At 31.1% G+C, this 20,705-nt stretch overlaps 1 protein-coding gene across 1 annotated transcript in view; it reads right to left on the reverse strand.

The window, feature by feature from the left end:
• The window catches only part of LOC131846389 (DE-cadherin), a 251,292-nt gene that overhangs the window by 16,589 nt on the left and 213,998 nt on the right, over window positions 1–20,705 (reverse strand). Inside the window, exons 10-15 of the mRNA XM_059195665.1 lie at window positions 20,397–20,668; window positions 19,785–20,063; window positions 12,103–12,259; window positions 10,824–11,011; window positions 3,145–3,336; window positions 2,211–2,366 (exon numbers count right to left, since the gene is read on the reverse strand). Coding sequence (XP_059051648.1) covers window positions 2,211–2,366; window positions 3,145–3,336; window positions 10,824–11,011; window positions 12,103–12,259; window positions 19,785–20,063; window positions 20,397–20,668 — 1,244 coding nt within the window. The remainder of the gene's footprint in view (window positions 1–2,210; window positions 2,367–3,144; window positions 3,337–10,823; window positions 11,012–12,102; window positions 12,260–19,784; window positions 20,064–20,396; window positions 20,669–20,705) is intronic.

The following is a 20,705-nucleotide window of genomic DNA, read 5'->3' on the forward strand; positions in this document are numbered from 1 at the left end:
TAATACTAGTATGTATTATATACAAACCTACATGAAGTCTCCTCAATGTATAAAATTATAGGCTAGGTTATACGTCACACGTTAAGTGTCGCGTATTGTATACAAAGAGGTCGGTTTCTATTCTAAATAGCAAAATACTCATTAATCATAGTCAAGATATTTTTGAGCACTTTGCTAATGATGAATATTATACGTAAACGACAACTTTGAGTAGTTCCCACGAAACAATATAGACGAGCACTAATTTCGTAGTCTAAATATATCTTTTACTTGAACAAGTCAATTGAGAAGGTATTAAAACTAAATGAATCATTTTTTGTGTTAAAATTTGGTATGATTGATGGATTCATTGATATAATTTTGTTATGGGTGTAATGTAAAGTGTTGCAAACACTCTTTACGAAGATACTTTGTACGAAGTTATCTGAGTGGGTACCTTTATTCTACCTAGGACCTGCATCGCTTTGGATCCTTGGTTGAAGGCGAGACTTTAGTATTTTGGAATGATAACGCATATGAGTTATGTCAAATGACGGTTTTGATCGGTGATGCTGTTCGTGATAATAAGTAAGCGATTGTTGTCACTTTACATTACGTAACCCGTTTAGATTGTCTCCAAGATAAAAAAATATAAAAAGAAATTGTTCTAATTTCAAAAGAAATGCCAAGTGTCGAGGTTTCGAAATAAATGTTATTTTAATGTTCCCAAAATTATTTGATATAGTTTATATGATAATAGACAGCATTACAGAAGATATTATAGTTAATTAGGATTTCTATTAATACATAGCTTTTGTACCATCCAGGCAAGTAGTATAGTAGTGAGACGCTCAATTTAATATAAATTGAAGTGTCTGTGAATAGATTGAAGCTATAGAAATTGGCGTAGATTGAGATTTCACGGATATTCTCGATCTACGGAAATTAGCTTCAATACCTTGAGTTAATCAGGTGTCAATCTATTTGGGCTTGTCTAATAGACATATAAGAAATTTACTTTGTGTTTAGAATGTTATTCAAATAAATAATAATCTACGCCAATTCTCAGTGTCATCTTGTTAATTAGAGACTGTATTATTGGTACGAAACAACTGATAGAAACATGTACTTAAAATTTCTCGTTTTTTTTTTGTAAGTATATATACATATATATAGCATACATATATAAATGTTTGTATCGTAGAAAAATAAACTACGCGACTATTGGAGTTAAGGCAATATATTACTGAAACTGCAGATTATGTCAATTTGAAGAGGAAACGCCCACATCCTATGTTGTCGCAGCCCACTCATGCATAAACGAAATATCTCCTTTGGAAAGGGCACACTCTATCCTGAGGAGATAAAACCATTGCTCCTAAGAATATACTCCAATTCTTGTCCCTGACGTGTCTAGGTAGCGAACTTTGAAAAGGGGCGAGCATAATAGATTTATGCAGGTGGCAGTGCCACAAGTTTTAGCAATCTGACAAAAGCCCAAAACACTCCATTAAAATAAATACTGAAACTACAGAAACCGCCAAATAGAAATTTATCCAATAAATAAATAATTAAAGTCTGATACACTCGTATATTGAAAAGAAAAATAATCTTTTGAAGTACTTCTAAAAATGCTTATAACACAAAGTGTAAATGACGCATGGCCGATTCGTATCTGCTCGTATAGAGATTCTACTTTGAAGAGGGTATTGACATTTAGGGGAATTATATTTATGTCAATGGCCAGAATTGTTGACGTCCATTTCTGAGTAATAGCGAATGAAAAAATATTTTATTTTCTATACCTAATAGATACTTATTTGTATGTTAACAAAAAATCATAATAAACTCCTTATTCTACATAACTTCAATGAAATGGAAATAAGGCCAGTGCCTAGTGCTTGACAAGGTACTGGTAGGATGACAGTTCTTTAATTTTTTTTTGTAGTAGGTATTTTATTATATTTTTTTAAGATAAATATACATAAAATGCCTTGCTATGCCTTATGAAAATATAATGGAAATTAAGTATTGTTTCAGGATTGATACTTTATAAATAAATTCTCTGATAAAAAAAACATTAAGTCTATATGATCGAAATTTATCTATCGGACCTAACAATTATAAAACTATATTTTATTTGAATGATTCAGTTTTTAATTTCGTTCCTATACCTAGAAAATATTTTGAACTCAATAATTACATAAAATACAAAAGTAAGGTATACTTACATCAGGTTCAGGGACAATGAACTCTTCATCTGTTATATTAATGAGTCTAATGGAGCCCGACTTATCTACTGCTTCCTCCGGAATCTCTTTTATGGTAACATTCACTGTCGCCTCTACCCAGTGGAAAGGCACCTTAGGTTCATTCTCTTCTGTGACCTATATTGAATAAATAGGTTTATATTGTGTACACATTATTATTGTGTGTATATAAGTAAAAAATCAAGATAATTAAAACGAATGCTTGAAAAATAACGATGCTACTACGACAGCAACGCCATCCAGCGACAATATTCCGAAACAATTTCTAATGTGATTGATCAGTTTCTATTCAAAGATAGATGGCGCTACTTGTATTAAAAAGTATCATACATCAAGCTATGATATACAATTTTAGCTTTGTTCTATTATTTATACTATACAAATTTGAAAGAGAACTCTCGTTTATTTTAAATAAGTTTGGTAATTATTAATCTTTACCAATATATTCCATGCATGTTATCTTTAGGATGTCAATGGTGTCTGAGATACAGGCTTGGCCTAGTTTAGACACTACTGCACTGGACTTGGTATTAAATTGTTTTTAATAACTATTGTATATATATATAACCTTAATTAAGTCCATTTTGTATCTGTTTTTTTGCACAATAAACTTATTATTATTATTCCAATCTTGATTATAATTATAACTTTTCATATTAATTTTATATGTATATCTATATACAATGAAACATTAGCGAAAAAAAAAAAGAACAAAGGCATGTCAGTTTTATACTTTGACATCTTACGTCTAATTGTCGTTGTCGAAAATAGCACATCTACTTGCTGATAATGATTATCTTATCAGTTTTTAACATCAGTTCTGTATTATTTTAACTTTATGCATTACAAACATATGAAATCTTCTCTAGTATAGGTAAAAAATATAATAACTTACATTAAATCTGAGCAGATAGGTTCCATTAGGCGTTCCCTGTTTCATTGTGATCATCCCGTTCTTACTATGCACATCGAAGTACGGACTCCTCTGTTCGTATGAAGGTAGCCACATGAACCGCTTGTCTGGTAGATCCCAGTCGTCCGGATCATCCACGTATACCCGTCCGATTTCAGTGTCCGGAGCTTCACCCTGAACAAATATTTTTTTATTAGTTCCGACACTATCTAAATTAAAAGTAATTTCTTATATTATTCATTGTCAATATGCGAAATTATAATAGCGTACTAAGTATAAAAAAGACACTGTAAATAATATATGAGTTTATAAAAAGGCTGACTTCTTACTAAAATATTCTAGCTGGTCTCTGTCTCTGGAACTTAATTCACAAACTTTAATAAAATAGTACATTAATTGATGTAATATTTAATAATTTATGTCTACTTTATATTAATTACAATATTAATATGCAAAATTATTGCTTACTAAGAATTTATAGGTAGTGTTGATAATACCTTCACATAATTTAAAGTAATTTCTTTATATATGAAAATTTCTTAAGAAAATAATAGTAAATAATACATATTAAGTGATAAATATAGTATTTCAATCAAAATTGTAACACACAAAGCACGCGACGGTATCTTCGTCTATAATCGGCAATAATATCGTTTATGGGCAGTTAAACCTTTCTGAACTCCTACCTTAATCATATGTTCCGACCGTAATGGAAATAATTTTATTGCGGCTCCATATGGCGTGTTAATTTTCCAATTCATATATATACTAATTGCTTGTTGAATGAAAATTAAGATATTTCGCGAGAGAGTGTTGAATAGCAACATATAAATTAAAAACTGTATACTTGATTGCAGTTTAATGAAAAGTAAATAATTTTTTTATAAACCATATACTTATATAAAATTTATATTATATATACCATACTTTAGTTTATAAAAACATATTACATTTTATACTAAAAGCGAAATAAATTAAAATTTAAAAAGCTTTGAAATAATTAAGGCTACAGAAATAAAACAGGATTGTAACTGATAATGAATATTAAATTTAAATTACATATATTTGCAAACGATAATGTTTACATTCTACTTTTTATATGAAATTGTTATTTGTATTCTTTATGAAATAAAAACTAAATTTATATAATATAATAGATTTTAATTAATATTCAATTAAAATCTATCAGTTTATATAAATTTAGTTCTTATAGAAGCAATTTTACTAGAAAATATGTGTATGTACTCAATAATAGGTATTTCAGCGGTACAAGTATAAGATGCATTATTTTTTTAAACTCGACTGCGGCGAACTAGTTTCCTACAACAGTGATGCATTGTTCCGGGGTTACTCAATCTTTCAGTTTGGAAGTTTGTGTGTATTATGTTTCGGACACAATCCCGGGTTTAGAGCAAACGCGACGTAAGCCTGTCGTTAAAACGAATACGGAACAAAGGAGTGATGCCTTGTTGTAACTTGCGAGAGAAGTAGAAGTGCAAGCAAGTTTATTGTATTTTATTCATAGAATTACGTTTAATAAAACGACTGTTTTATTAAACCAAAGAGAAAATCACTACTCTGCCAAAAAATATATTTTAACTAACATTATTTATTAGAATTTTAATTACTTTATTCAGATTAAGAAAACGGTTCGGAAAGTTGCAATATATGATATTGAAAACGGGGAAAAGGAAAAGACAGCAAATTTTAGATTGTTTTATTTATACAACCCTATGCCTTCAGCGTATAAATGCATTCAGTGCATATATTTTTTCATTCTTTTTCAATAGTTCTAATAAGAAATAGAGATTGAATACCACGAGACAACGTAATGTTGGTAAATAGTAATTTTTATAGAATCAAGACAAGTTCTTTACCAAATGGTCATAGAATATTGAAAATAGTGTAGGTATATATGGTACACAAAATCACTCACTTACTGTTCGATTTAACTTGATTGGCAATTGTTAATAGTATTTATATTAATACAACTTGAATTCGTCATTTCAAGTCGTTGGTCTGGTTCAAGCGGTCGTTTAAGTTATTCTTTATATTGTTATATTTTTATATAAACTCATTAAAACTCAAACTTTACGGTTTGACGGAGTGTAAACGAAGCATTACGTCGTATACGTAGTGAAGTCGCTTGCGTTACTTCATTAAGGAGCGAACAGTTTAAGCAAGTCCCTGTTACGAATTAGTGAGGACGGCATTGTGTTGCTACACAATCACTACTGAAAATATAATTAATCTTTAATGTGCTAACCGTATCGCTGCATTGGTAAATAGTTTCTTTAGGTACTGCCACTAAATAAGCTATGAACTGGTATTTATTTGTAGAGCTAGCTTCTGTGATTTTACAAAATAACAATTGAAATCTAAACTAGACTGTAAGTTTATTCTTTAATTTTTGGACGCGATATACATACATGCGTCTATGATGATTTACTGAACTCGATAATGCTTAATACACAACCAGTAGATATAATTATTAATCATCATAACTAACAAAACATTTCAAGAATTAAGTTACAGTCGAATTTAGTTATTTTTATAAGCGTTCTATATGAATTTTTAATCAAATCGAAGTATATTTATATAAACCCAATACAGCTATTTATAAGATGTTAATGCCGCCAGTTCGGAATATAGGTAATTTTGGTTGAAAACTGGCTAAAATTAGTGTTGTTATTTATTTCAAAAAAATGTATACAGTTATAATAAATTACAATACAGACTTCATGTAGATTTTCATATATAGCGAATACAGTTATCCATAAGTCTTCGTAACGTAATAAATTTGAGGTATTAAGTTATATATATACATAATATTTAGTAGTGGATATTACATAATATAATATGGTTACAGAATAAACTACCGTATCCAGAATATCCACGCCGTAACTCAATGAAATCAGGGCAAGGCAGTAAAAACTGCCTTCCTAGCATAATCCTTGTTTATACGCGGTACGCACCGCACTAAACCCACTTTCATTAAAGCGCAAAATTAACATTTTAATATCCATATATTATTATAAAACACGGGCATTACCCTAAAGGTTTATAGGCTTCGAATCTGAACGTTGACTTAATTATTCATTGAGGTATGCCCGAAAGTAGTACCTAAGTCCGTTACGACCACAGTATTAAGAACTTTGCGGTCTTGATTCTTTTAATGCAATAATCGAATAAAGGAGTTGTTGAACACAATCGTAAGGATCACATTACGCTGGTCGTCGTATAGTGTTAACAGGGGCGTAACTTCTGAGCTTGACAGTAAAGTGTCTAATTCAGTAATAATGTCTCGTCTAGAATGAAAAACCGTAAAATTGTTTACGGTGCTTTATAACGAGTAAATCCGGTTCGCGAGGACATTTTCATATTTCATGCTTTGTAAATCGCGGCGTTGAATACAAATTGCGACACGAAGAGCATCTTAGCAATGGCTGAATAAATAAACGAGATATATTCATCTCTAAAGTGCGTAATTAAAATTAAATTTTGAATGGAACCCGAGCGAGTGCAATACTAAGTCGACGACACTACGAAGTCGCATAAGAGATAAACATTTTTCAACCTTGTCACAATAATACTTCGTAATATTGTGATTCTATTAAAATAGTAATGGAATGTGCCTATTATCGGTAATGATATTATGACAAAGTATTTAAAATATTTAATTGCACGCTACTGTAACTCGTAGATTCGTACATAAGGTTTGTAAAAAGGGTTTTGCTGTTGTGTGTTATAATTCAATGTTTTTTTTACATCTGGAGATTTTTTCTATATTAATAAGTATATTTGTATAATATTTTCTATTTAACACCGGTGATATAAGGACATTCTCAAGGCAACGGTCATCTTTTAAAACAAATTCTGATCGTTCGACATTGTATAATGTATTTCGGATCACACATGTCACAAAAATTATGGATAATATTGGAGCTCGACTTGGTAGCTCGTCAAATTTTTGTAATTTTTTTAACCTAAATATTGTAGTTTTTGGACATACAGTGGTCCTGATTTATACTGAATTTGGTTACACACGATGTGATCTCGTGCGCTGTCGAGTAGTTCGGACAATGCCCTTGATTTTGGTCGTGTATAGTAGTAGGTCGTTGTAGTAACATAATATTAGCTCCATATTGTGAGATCATGGAATGAACTCGACGATACTATGAGGATTCGCTTTATGTACTGCAAAATGTTTCAAGATACGATGGAAAATTGGATTGCATTGAAACCGATGTTGAGATTATCGACAGTTTTGAGAGTAGAGCCACAAAGGAGAACCGAGATATAGACCGCATAAGATACATATAGTATAGGTTGCTTTCGTTAAGAAAAAATGGTTGAATAATTTTGAGATTAGACTAAATATTCTTACTGACAATTTATATATAGTGAAAAAATAACAATACTAAAAAACCGTTGTTTAAAATAACTATAAATTATCAAATTTAAGCTACAACGTTAGATAACAAGTATTTCTAAGTAACTAAAAATAACGTTAACATTATTAAGAAAATCAATTGCCTGGAAAACATCCCAAACAATATCTCAAAATGCGAGAGGAAAGTTTGTTATCTAATTACAACAAATCTTAACAAAATCCGCTAAATAAATTATAAAGTTCTTATACCATCCAGTACAATTTGACCGGAACGTAATTAAGGGAAAAAGCGATAACAAGCCAAGTAAATTGTAAACAAAATTTGTAATGTGCTAAATTATAGAAAAAGTAATGCCTATTTAGAAGTAAAACAATTCCGGATACTCACATAATAGCGCCAACTGTACAACTCATTGTAGTACATTTCCGTCTGATTGCGTAAAAAGAAGTAATATGCATATTAAAAAACGGCACCAATACGGTATACAAAGGAACAATATTAATAAATAAAATAACATGCTATTTTTAAATTAAGAACTTCAGAATTAATTCTATAGACTTACAGACGACACCTACATTTATCATATATACTTTCTTTATTACCAGTAGACACACATTCAAGTAAACAAATAAAATTACGTTATTATCATTATATTTGAGAAGTATAATGTTACTAATAATAATATTTTTATTCGATTTATTCTAATGTACTGTTGTTTAATTTATTTCATATTAATTAGATTTCTCAGTATACATACCATACATGAATTTACGCGGGAAATGCGCGATCAACCGAAAGAAGATGGCGCGTTTATTTTTTTTTATTATTGTGTACGTACCGTCACAGGTCAGTTTACCATAAAAGTACACTACACATGAAATATTTGTTATTGTACAAATTTATAACATTCCCTGTTTTCAATATGTTCAACCAAGTTCAATAAGGAGACATTTATAATTAGATTTAATTTTTATAAACCTAGGTCGCTTTTAGTACTGCTTTTTTTTTAATCTTTAATAATGTAATTATGTTCACAGGCATTGTTGTGTGTCGTAATATAGATATTCTATTGTATTTAATTCCCTGAATTCTATATCTACTTTCATGATTATAAAATCCATAGACTATGCCAGTTTGCCTCCTACAAACATTGTCATGACTGAAATTATTAGTAATAACACAAAATGTAAAACATATTACTTATTATAACCATATTCTATATTTACGTATTGACAGATCATAGACAATATTTTGTATTGACATAAAATTACTGGTTAGCACCGATATTGTACTACTTGTACTGGATGGTCATAACGCGCACATAAATGGGGCTTTTTAAATTAAATTATCGTTTGCCTGCAGACAACGAACTATTAAGGAGAGCAAAAGATATAAAAGGGCTCTTTTATAGCACAAAAGGAATATGTAAGGGGTTTTTATATACCTATCGTCCTTTCAAGCCCTTGGCGAAATGTTAACGAAATTACACTGGAAATTAAATTACGTACGAGCATTTTTTTTACATAACAATTATTTTTTATAAGCACCTAATTAACCACATATATAATACTATTCAGCTGGGGTAAGTTCCCGGGTTCGCATGGGTGTAATTCTTGCAGGGATATAATTTTTTAATTAAATACGGCGCCCATTTTACTCGCTGTTAATGTAACTTTGTACAGATTAATTAATTCATTTTCTACGAAATATTTTTTTAATTTAGCTTTAATAAAGAAAAAATATCAAATGTGTCCTTTTAAATAATTTATTTTAGAATAGATATACATTTACAGTGTTGCATAATTACTGGCTGTACTGTAATCTGGTTGACAACCTATGCAGGGAGCGAGAGTATACCTCCCGGAATATAGGTTTACTATCGTTGTTTTCATCATTAGAGAGATAATAGAAGTACAAATAAAGTATTTTTTTATGTCGCCCAGATATGTTCTCCCGACCTTTCGGTACTTTTCCATTTTTTATGAAGTACGTACTTACGCATTTTATTAAATATATTTACTTAGCCCTACGGTTACATTACAATTAAATATTTAACATGGTTTTAAACCACAGGTTCTCGACGTAGAGGTTGGCATTTAAAATTTCCAAAGAGCAATAGAAGGCTAAAAATAATCAACAAATAAAAAAATATGGGAAAAACATCCCAAATACGGTTAATATGTTTATTGTATCGTTACACCAGAATGGCAGCGAGTAGGGAGAAGTGGCTGTTGTACGGCGGATGACATCTGCCTCTCACTCTACTACATAATGACCACGATCGTTCTGACAAGCGCGAATCGAATAAGAAGAAGAAATAGTTATTATATTGTCTAATATTGTTTGATACAGCTTAAGTTTTTAAATATATAATGGCCACAAAAGCTTAAAACCCGTTCCCCAGGGGTTGTTGTCTCCGGATTGATGCCAGGGCAAACGGGCTAGCCCTGAGACGCCAACCTGCACCCTCTAGGGGACTATAGAAGATTCTACTTAAAAAGACCGAGTGAAAAACAATTGTTCTAATGAAACATTGTTTTCTAAACTCAGAAATAGGATGGCAGTCATAAGCTATCGTGTAATTAAAGTGTAATATATAACTAAAGATCATATATATTAGAGTTTAATTACACGTTTAAATATAATCGTGTCATTAATAGACGACATATAGAAAGTATAAAAAAATGTTAGGCTAAAGGAAAAAGATAATTTAAGTTCAGAACCTGTATTTTAAACTAATAAAAGAATAGAATAGAATAGTAATTGAAGTAATTAAAATAGTAATTAAGTAAATTCTTATTTAGGTACTTCTCGGACGTTTACTATTTAACATTAAAAAAAAAAATTGACGATAATTTATTGTGAATAGTTATTTAATTTATTCATAATGTAATTTGGATAGCTAATCAAATTCGGTATAACGGCTGTTATTACAGAATCAAATAAACATAATCAAAATTAGACTTTCAAATTGAGTTTGAACAAAATTTAAGTTTACAACTTAGGGCGAAGTACTCTATTTATTGACTAACTTAATTATGTATAAAATTGACCCGAAATTAACAAATACTTAATTTTATCATAGTAGTAAAATTAAGAGGAATTTATCCATGTTTTCAAGGGCAGCCATGTGGAGCTCAAACTGACATCGTACATTGCTAGCAATGGGTTTATAAGTCCACATTGCTAAAAATTCCCTTCCACCGCCTATTCCGCTATTGTATTTTGCATTGATTGTAACATAAGAAATTATATAGTGGTTATTACCTTGTAGTTGTAAACGAAGATGTTGCTATGTCCAGGTGCCATTGGGTTATCATTCCTGTCACCGATAACCACTGTCAGGATAGATACTCCGGTCAACCTTGGGGTGCCCGAGTCGGTTATAGCGACTGGGATCTCGTATTGTTTCTTCTCCTCACGATCGAAGGTAACCAATGTTGAGAGGACATTTCCTGTTGACAATACAATCGAAATGTATGTATCTATGTATTGTATTGTGTGTATGTACCAGTTGTCCAGTACCCATAACATAAACTCTGTTTAGCTTGGTACTAGAGGACAATGTTTGAATTGTCCTGAGTTATTATTATTATATTATCTAGTTTTATACATCTCAATCATAGTCATGGTAAATACTATAGTAAAAAGTTTTTCATCGTGTTATCAAAGTTGAAGAAAGCAAGATGATTGTGTCATAAAAACTCTACAAATACTACTACAAAGGTGTTCTTGACTAAGATATGAAATATTGTGATATTCCGATTCATTTAAAATTAACTACTGAAAGCTTAGTGTTTAGGTTGGAACAATTTCCAATGACAATGCCAATAAACTTGGCCTATAAAAATAATTTAAGTTAGAGAGGTACGTAATCACAAACACGAGCACTGAATTATCAACACGACGAAGCAGGGAAAGGACTAAAATTCAATTGGCACTTCGCAAACAAAGTTACAGTTAGGCTTGGCGCGCCATTTATTGCATGTTAACTACATTAATTGATCGAAACTCGATTTTGGGAGCTCCTAGAAATGTTCGTACTGAATGAACGGAACTGTTGGATTGTAGAGAAATTGCGAGAACGGCTCGGAATCTTGATCATTTAGAATTTAAATGTGGGCCGCTTTTTAAACCTATTTTTCTACATTGAGTTATTATGTATTAACGTAATAAGTGGAGACACCGCAATTACAGCTTTTGCCCATCAAGTGCGGCTTTGTCACACCAATTGCCACCATCGTATTTAGTTGCCAGTGTAGTTATATTATTTGACTACAAACTTCCAAAATTTATAGCAATTCTGCACTGACTCTCTCTACATTGTTACAGATATGGTTTAAAACAAATAATCGTACTTATGATTATATCTGTTAGTATTTTCCTGGGTATTACTTGATTTTTACGAAACATAATATGATCAAAAATATTACACGACAACCTTGAATCTATTTGCCTAACTATAAATGAGATCTCGGGATATCTAACGAAGCTTTTACTAAAATTGTCTCGGGTCTCCTTGTACTAAATAGACTGCTTTACTTACCTTGTATTTGGAATTTAGATCGTATATCTATAGATGCAGAGTCGTTAAGAGCGAATTCGAAGGGCGGTCCGTTCTCCGGAGAGTCGTAGTCTTTAGCGGTGAGGGTGACGATAGGTCGGCTTGGAGGCTCGTTTTCATACCAAATAACTGGCTGGGTCTGGAAATATATATATATATAAATTAAGTACCAAAATGTATAAAAAAAACAATAAAGTTATCAGTAAAGACCTAGATAGAAAAATTATGAAAAATAGTCATCGTTCCCTATATATGTGTTGAATATCACGGACATCAAGCAACACTATGCGATCTGTAGCTTCACTATATAAACAGACAAGATTGTATTAGCCAGAGATACCAACCATACGAGGATCTTCGTAGAAATATGAGATTTTTGGGTGTTTGTACCTGCACATTTTCATCGTCGTACAATTTTGTACGAAAATGGGTCAACTATGATTTTCGTATATTATCGTTGATTAAAATTGGGTATTTCGTACGTGCTTGGCTAAAACCCTGGCCTTGCTATACATAGAAAATCATTAAGAGAGGTAGTAACTAATGGACAGTCATTCATAGGCCAGGAAACAGCTTGCTGGCCCAAAAGTGTTGAGCTCTCCCCAGCTCTCTATGTTCAGTTTATTATGTGTTGCAAGGAACTCATTAGTACACCTCAAAATTAATTTAAATAGAGATATAAAATCGATAAAACTACGCCAGCACTCTTTTACTCCAACTCTTATGCTTTGGTCTTTTCACTTATACCTGATTTAATAATAAGGATTTGCTTTGGGAGTAAACATAATTATATTATGATACAACCAGCATACTTGTATAAAAACCATAAACAATTAACTTTCAAAGAATGTTAAATTCTTTATCTACGTAACTTAACAGAATTGCCTGGGGTTTAATCTAATATTCTGGCTACTAACGAAACTGCTGTAAGCCCGGCCTGGAATTTTAAAAATCTTTCAGCATAAGATTTATACACGTAAATAAATTATACAGAAAGACTGGTTTCTGAGTCTCAGGATTTTCCTAATTTTAAATACTTCTGATTTTATTATAAATAAATTTATCTTATTCAATTCAATAAATACTAAATTGTAAAATTATCGAACTGAACTAACAATCATACACAATGGAGAAGTGAGCAATTGATTTCAACATAAAAACACGGCGGAAACGTTATCTATACTTAGATAGACATTATCTCAATGTTTTCTCCAAGGGAAAGCTCTCAGGAAAATCGAGATGGAAATTAAGGTATCCGTCCGATTCGAGGTCCAGGGGTTCAGGGATGGCTCTAAAATAAGAAATTGAATGCCCATAAGTAGGTGATTTGCATGAAAAATTGACAATTGGGTATACCCAAGACGATGGCAGCTAAAGGTAAAGATATCCTTTAAAATATATGCTAATGTACTGAGCATAATAAATGGGAGAGCTTTTCTATGCGTGTTTTTGGAGGAACGGTAAATTCGACACGTTAAAGGTAATTTTGGATAGATTTATGAGCGGCGCTACCTTCAATAATGAGCATGACTGTGATCTATTTACACATTTTCACGCCAACCTTTCGTGGGGTCGGCAAAGACGAGTATGTTAGAAATGAAATAATTTATTTTCCATATATATTACTTTTAACTAATATTATAAACATCTACCCTACTGGATACGTTTAGAAATTAAAATGCTTGTGTTTGAAGCTAGCTTAAACGGTGATATTTAAGTAAAATCGTTAAAAATTGATCGTATTCTATAATTGCCAAATAAGATTATTATATCATAATTGACGAGGATTGCAGTAGTTTATAGTAGAGTACAATCAAGGTATTAGAGATCCAAAGGATTTTTAAATTTAAATAAGTATAATAAAAATACGTTTATTTTTCAAATTGTTTGAAAACTGTACACTATTAACCATTGTACACTATTGTTATTATTATATACTTGATAATATCGATAGTATTTATGAGTCCATCCTGACTTTACCGGAGCCCCACTGGCTCATATGTCATTAGTGAAACGGGATCATATTTTGTGAAGCTAACAAAACGCTAAAAATGAATTAGAAAATCGCTTAATTTATACTATCTACTAATAACACTTTTATGTTAGTAGTAGTAGGTGAGTATCTATCGCAGTTTCAATAACGTACTTATAATGTCGTTTAAGTAGAAACATAAACTATCTTGTCTAGTTTTGTTTCGTAAAACTTCCGTAATACTAAAAGGATTTCCGATAGAATGTACGTACTTTGAAAACATAAACTCCAAACTTTGTACATAATGTAGCGGAATATGACAAAACATGTAGGGAACCATTTTGACACATAAATAACGGCGTCTAAAACAAGTGTTCACTTCGATTCTCGTACCCTTGTCACAGGGATTTTCAATGACAGACAGACACATATGATATAATGTATAATAATGTGTATTTACGTACGACAGTATGTTTTTGATAAATATAATTTGTTATTGCTACCTACTTATTTTAAAATGAAAATTTCATAAGAAATATATAAATAATAACTATATAAATTATCTATATAATTATAACTATATAATTATAGGTTGTCAAACTTAATTTATTTTTGGATACATGTTTATTTCGAGGTACTAATCTACTTCTTACTAATCTGAACGAATTATGATTAAACTAACATTATGAATTCGAAAGGCGTAGTGTAGCGTGGACCTTTTAACAACTGAAATTGTAAAATGGATTTTAATGAAAGTCATGAATATAGATGTGGACAGCATAGGATGGACAAAAGATATCGTTTATTTCAAAAAAGCAGGCGAAATCTGGGCATCCAACTAGTAAAATAAAAAATTCTGCTCGTCTACGTATTATGTTATTTTTTTAATATGTAAAGATCATTTGTTTTACTGGAATGTGTGGGTAATTTGCCGACTCTGATAGTAGCGTAGTGACATCATCAACTGAATAAACGCTGACAAGCGCAGTGGTTGTAACGAACCGCCGGCCAAATGATTCTGTGAAGCTAGATAGCTTTCTTAATCCCGAATTTATATAGGGTTGCCACAAGTTTGATGATACATAATTTAAGCAAAAAGCCTTCAATTTCTGATCGTATCTGGATGGGGATCATCTACAGATATCGAGTAGGGTTGTCAATTAACAATCGATATATTTTGTAACGCTTGGTTAATATTTATTTATTTAAATTTTATTGACAATAGGCGGGCTTAATCAGTCAGCATTATCTACCAGCTAATATAAAATATTAAGATTTAATTTAAATAAAATAAAACTTGCTTATTTTTTAGTTAATTGTTATTAATTATGGTGGATGCGAATACAAAGACAGTTTTTCGTGCCCTTACATATTTTTGATGTCGCCCTTAAAGAAACTTTATTATTTTTGAAGATACATATAAACATGATAAATATTCTTCAGCTACATTATCATCTAACAGAGAGAACGGTACACGTATTTATTTATATATTTATCGTACACTGTTATATTAGAAAATAAATAAGGTAAGCCCTAATTCTCTATTTAGTATTACAATATTTAAAAACACAATTATTAGTATTTTAAAAGGCTTATGAATTTAATATTAAATTTTATAATTGGAATATTCTGTGTAGCAACCCTAAGTAAGGGAAATTTATCCGAGTGGATACCAGAATTTGAAATAAGCTAGTCCGTAATACGGAGAGACCTTCACTGCGGCGCGAATTTTGATGCACAGATAAACGTATAGGTACCGTCTTACTGTTAACCAAAGCTTGCACAATCAATACATTACAATAAAATCGCTTAAATATATTACAATACAATAAAATATATTTATTGTAAATTTCGTAACCATTAATTAAAAACTACAAATGCACTGCCAAGAAATCGCAAAATAAAAAAACAAAAAATTCACTTTTATTCACTTTTTGTTTACAAAAAACTATTTCACTAAACTGATCTTGTGAAATAAAAATTATTATCGTGAAAAAGTGTGTTTGTAACAAATCATATAATTTTTTTATAGTTATTATTATGTTTTATCTTCCATATCTTTAACTTGCTACTTTAAACTGGTTCCGTAAGTTTTAGTTGCACTTTCTTCTACAGATATTGGATACAGTACATTATGCTATTCGTTTAAATCCATATTAATAATATTATATTAATGCTAGTAAAAAACTGCGTCCTTCTCTCGGTCTGTTTGTTACATTTCATGTCAAAACAGCTGAATAGACTATTATAAAATTTAACAAGAATATTATATAACTACGGGCATATGCTTGTTTTATAAAAAACTAGCTACTCATTCCAGCTTCGCACGGGTGTACTTGTGTTATATATATAAAGTTTCCTCTTGAATCACTCTATCTATTAAAAATAACCGCTTTAAAATCCGTTGGGTAATTTTAAAGTTTTAACCATACATAGGGACAGACAGCGACTTTGTTTTATACTATGTAATAATAATGATAGATGATTTCACGAGAAACGGCTAGTCATGGAAACTGTATCGTTAATAGCTGAAAAAATAACAAGTATAAATAATAATCTATAAGAGCATAGATTTGTTATTCACATACTTGTTCATTAAATTTCATGAACACTGCACGAAATCGATTTCATTTCGTCTTCTAAGGTTTCAATCGTTTTCTAAGGATAATTACTTATGAACATAGAATTCACGTGAAGCAATTAAAGTACAATAGTGTGGTTGATTTAAAAAAAACAATATATACGTCTTCAAGTAGTCAATCTAATTGCATACGAGATGGAAAGTGATAAGCCTATAATAATTATAAGCGTAAACTTTTTTACGCAATTGAAAATCAAACAACCCTACGGCCAATCTGGTGGTAAGTGGTAACCGTCGCCTATATTCATTAACAGTAACACGTTGCTACTCCGGAGGACAAGAATGTCATGCCTATATCCTATAGTTTCACTGTCTTATCATTATAATTCTTAACATTATAATTTCACCGCCCTTATACCGAAACACGGCAAACACGCAAAAATAATTACCAACAATCACAAATAACAAACAATCATACTTATAAATACAAATGTTTGTATCGTGCGAGAAATCAAACCTGCAATCATCGGATATAAGACCGTGTGCTAACAAAGTCTACCTCGTAAATTACTATTAATCAAGATTATTGATATTACAGCAGTATATAACATAATACTCGTATCAAGTGAAGCATCAATCGGTATTAAAATGGGCGGACACCACACTTATATTTTATAATACTAGAGAGACGTTCCTATAAAAGCCTGTAGGTGTATTACACGCGCTGAAACCCTCTGCTTCCGCAAAAAGGTTTACCCATGATGGCTCCATTGAAATTTATCGATAGCAATTCTTTTAAAATGGTCTATAAAGCGGCCCGAATGATTCTTACAAGGTGAAATTGCATGTTCTTTAACGAGCAAAGGTAAAAGGTAGATTGAAAAGGGAATTAATGACTGTATCAAACGAAATAAAAATAAATAGGCAGACAGTAAAAGAAATCCGTGATTTGAAAAGGGCGTTTGAGTTTGTACTGTATTGTTTCGTTTGTAGATATCAGCTATGGGTTATTTTAATATAGGATTTCGAAATTAGAGATTTTATATCGCCGCTGTCACAAATGAAGTTTGCCCTTCCAATTACGTAAAACAAAAGTAATAAAATTTTTTTGTTTGTTGTGAATCGACACTAAAATTACCATTTTAATTAGGAGTTTAATTAATAACTTTACAATTTTAAACAAATTGATTGGAAACAATCGTAGGCTAGTGGTTATTACATCAACTTGCACCAAAAGGACGTGAGTTCTAATCTGACTCATACTAAATAAAAAATCTTCCTGTATAAATTTAAATTTCTGACTATCCGAAACACCGATAACAATCTAAAATGAGCACGATCCGTCCTCTTCCACGTCCGATTATACAAATACGAGTTTACTAAATTAAATGTGAGTTCGTGAATTATTTATTAAGACGTCAACATTCGACTATGCCTCTGACTACCTTACACGGCATATTACTTGTGAAGGTATATAAATTATGTAAACTAAAAACAGCATTCTTAATTTGTCTTTAATAATAATGATCTAACAAAAATCTAATAAAAAAAAAAGTATAATAAAGCGGATAGAATCATTTGAGATTCAAAATTAAAAACCTTAAAACTTAGATACATAATACTAATCGTTTCAGCTCCACTTTACAAACTCGAATTTACTGAATATATTAAAATCCCTTTGATAAAAAGATCCTTTGCTACGCAGGGTTGTGGAACAAGGTTCAAGGACAATGGCTCCCTCAGGAGTACCGCGCGGAAGGCATAGATTATATTATGCGTACATCAAAATATTCACGCCCCGAACATGGGGTGGAAATCGTGTTGGCTAGTTTTACGAGCCTACACAGATACTAAACTGAGTTGGAATCATTTTTATACACCTTATTTCCTCTTCTATTTATTTATTTACTAGCGACCTCATCCCGGGTTAGCACGGGTGCAATTGTTGCAGGGATACCATTTTTTTTAAAGAAAATATAACTTTCAATAAAAGACAGATTTTTTAAAATCAAAGTTTTTCTCTATATAAGTTTATAATATCGATAGGCTTGTATTATATCTATAATAATCACGAAAGAAAGAAGTTGAAGAAGTTTCAGAGTAATACGTTGATTCCATTGCGATAAAACTTTATCATAACATAAGTAAGAAACAGTATGACAACGAATGAAATATGAAAGAACAAATAAATATTGAGTTATATATGATAAGATATTATTTCTACAGATTGAACTGTCTCATACTGATCATATAGATTGTGAATGAGTTAAGGGTCTCTAGAACCGAAGAATTATTAAAGTGTATTAAAGTTAATAAACCAAGACGATAACTAAGAATAAAACTCAATGACTAATAGTTAACAGTGGATTGCTATACGAGAGGCCTTTGGTACTGGATTCATTCCGACCATATCGCGCAAGAAACATAAAATAGATTAGGAAAATATAATTTTCTAAAAAGAAAACTCGTACATGGAAATAAATTGAACTGTAGCAACCCTATTTTAGTTCTCAGGTAAATGAAGCGACGAAAATAAATAACGTGAGGGCTGCCCTCAGATTACTTATTTTTATGGTCCGGTACATTCCTAAATCTTCCAAATTAACCACTGTTTACTTATCCATGTGTTTAAGCAATAAATTCAAAGACAAAAAAATGTTATTGCTATTTTTTATGTAACAGGATGGCAAACTAGGTGACGACTCATTCTGATGGAATGTAGAATTGTAACCATCTAAAAGTAGAGACAGGATCAGGTCATGGTGCCGAACACACAAACAAATCAAACTGCACGCTTAACATAAATAATTGTTGAGGTAATCAACTTAGGAAAATCTAGTATAAACTAAAACAGATATACAATAATATAAATAGCGATTGTTCATAATTAGAATATCACTATGTCTTTAGAAATTGAATTGACTTGACCTCGCATTAGATGCGGCTTCTGAAATTTACAGGAGATAACTAGCTTGATTGAATGATTACCATTATTCTCATAAATACTGTAATAATCTTCTATCTTCATCTTAAAAATATTTCATAAAAACAACTAGCTTTTTAAAGTTTATTAGTAAAGTTTACGACTATGTCAATGTTAAAATTACTTACGTTTGTCAGGAAAGGCGCATTATCATTAATGTCTGTTAGCTCCAATATAACTTCTGTGGTGGTTTTCAAGCTGTCAGGTCTGCCTCCGTGGTCAGTAGCTGTCACCAGAACCTGCCACCGCGTGAAACCAGAAGGCTGGTCTCGGTCTAATGGCTTCAACAGCCGCAAACAACCATCATTGTCAATTTGGAGGAATTCCTTTTGTTCATCGTTTACTAGAGAGTAGACTATGTTTTGGGGTGCATTCCGGTCTTTTATATCGGGGTCATAAACTTCCACCTAAAAAAATAAAAATATATTAGATACAGATTGCATAAGTACGCAATGAAATTTACAATAAAATATTTTAATTTATATCTGTCAGATGGATTTTAAAAATTAACACCAAATTTAATAATACTATACATTAATATACTGTTTTAATTTTGACGCAGTCATTATTTATTCGTATAATTACTAAAAATGACGGAATCTTACCACCTTCTATACGTTTTATATATAAAACGTGGTAAGATCCCGTAATTTTTACTAACTATAAATTAATGTCGTTTTTGTCTTTACACGAATGAGGTTGTTTGAATAAACAACGTTTTTATTTATCTAAAATCATACCTTGACAATACATCCTTCATACAATTTCTCTTCTTCAATAGTTTTAGTATAGTTGGACAGGAAGACGGGAGGATTATCGTTCACATTCTCAATATTAATTATTACTTTAGCATAGTCCTCGTATAGACCATCAAAAGCACGAACATCTAGACTATAACTAGTAATATTTTCGTAATCTAGTTCGTTGTTAACACGAATTTCGCCAGTGAAATTTCGGATGACGAACGCATCATATGTATTGCCAGCAACAATGCTATAGCTGATTACGGAAGCTGTAAAAAGAAAATAAATATTACTTTTATCCAAATC

Source organism: Achroia grisella, unplaced genomic scaffold (genome assembly GCF_030625045.1).
Source record: "Achroia grisella isolate CSIRO2021 unplaced genomic scaffold, CSIRO_AGI_Agris_v1 utg511, whole genome shotgun sequence".
Classification (NCBI taxonomy): Eukaryota; Metazoa; Arthropoda; class Insecta; order Lepidoptera; family Pyralidae; genus Achroia; species Achroia grisella.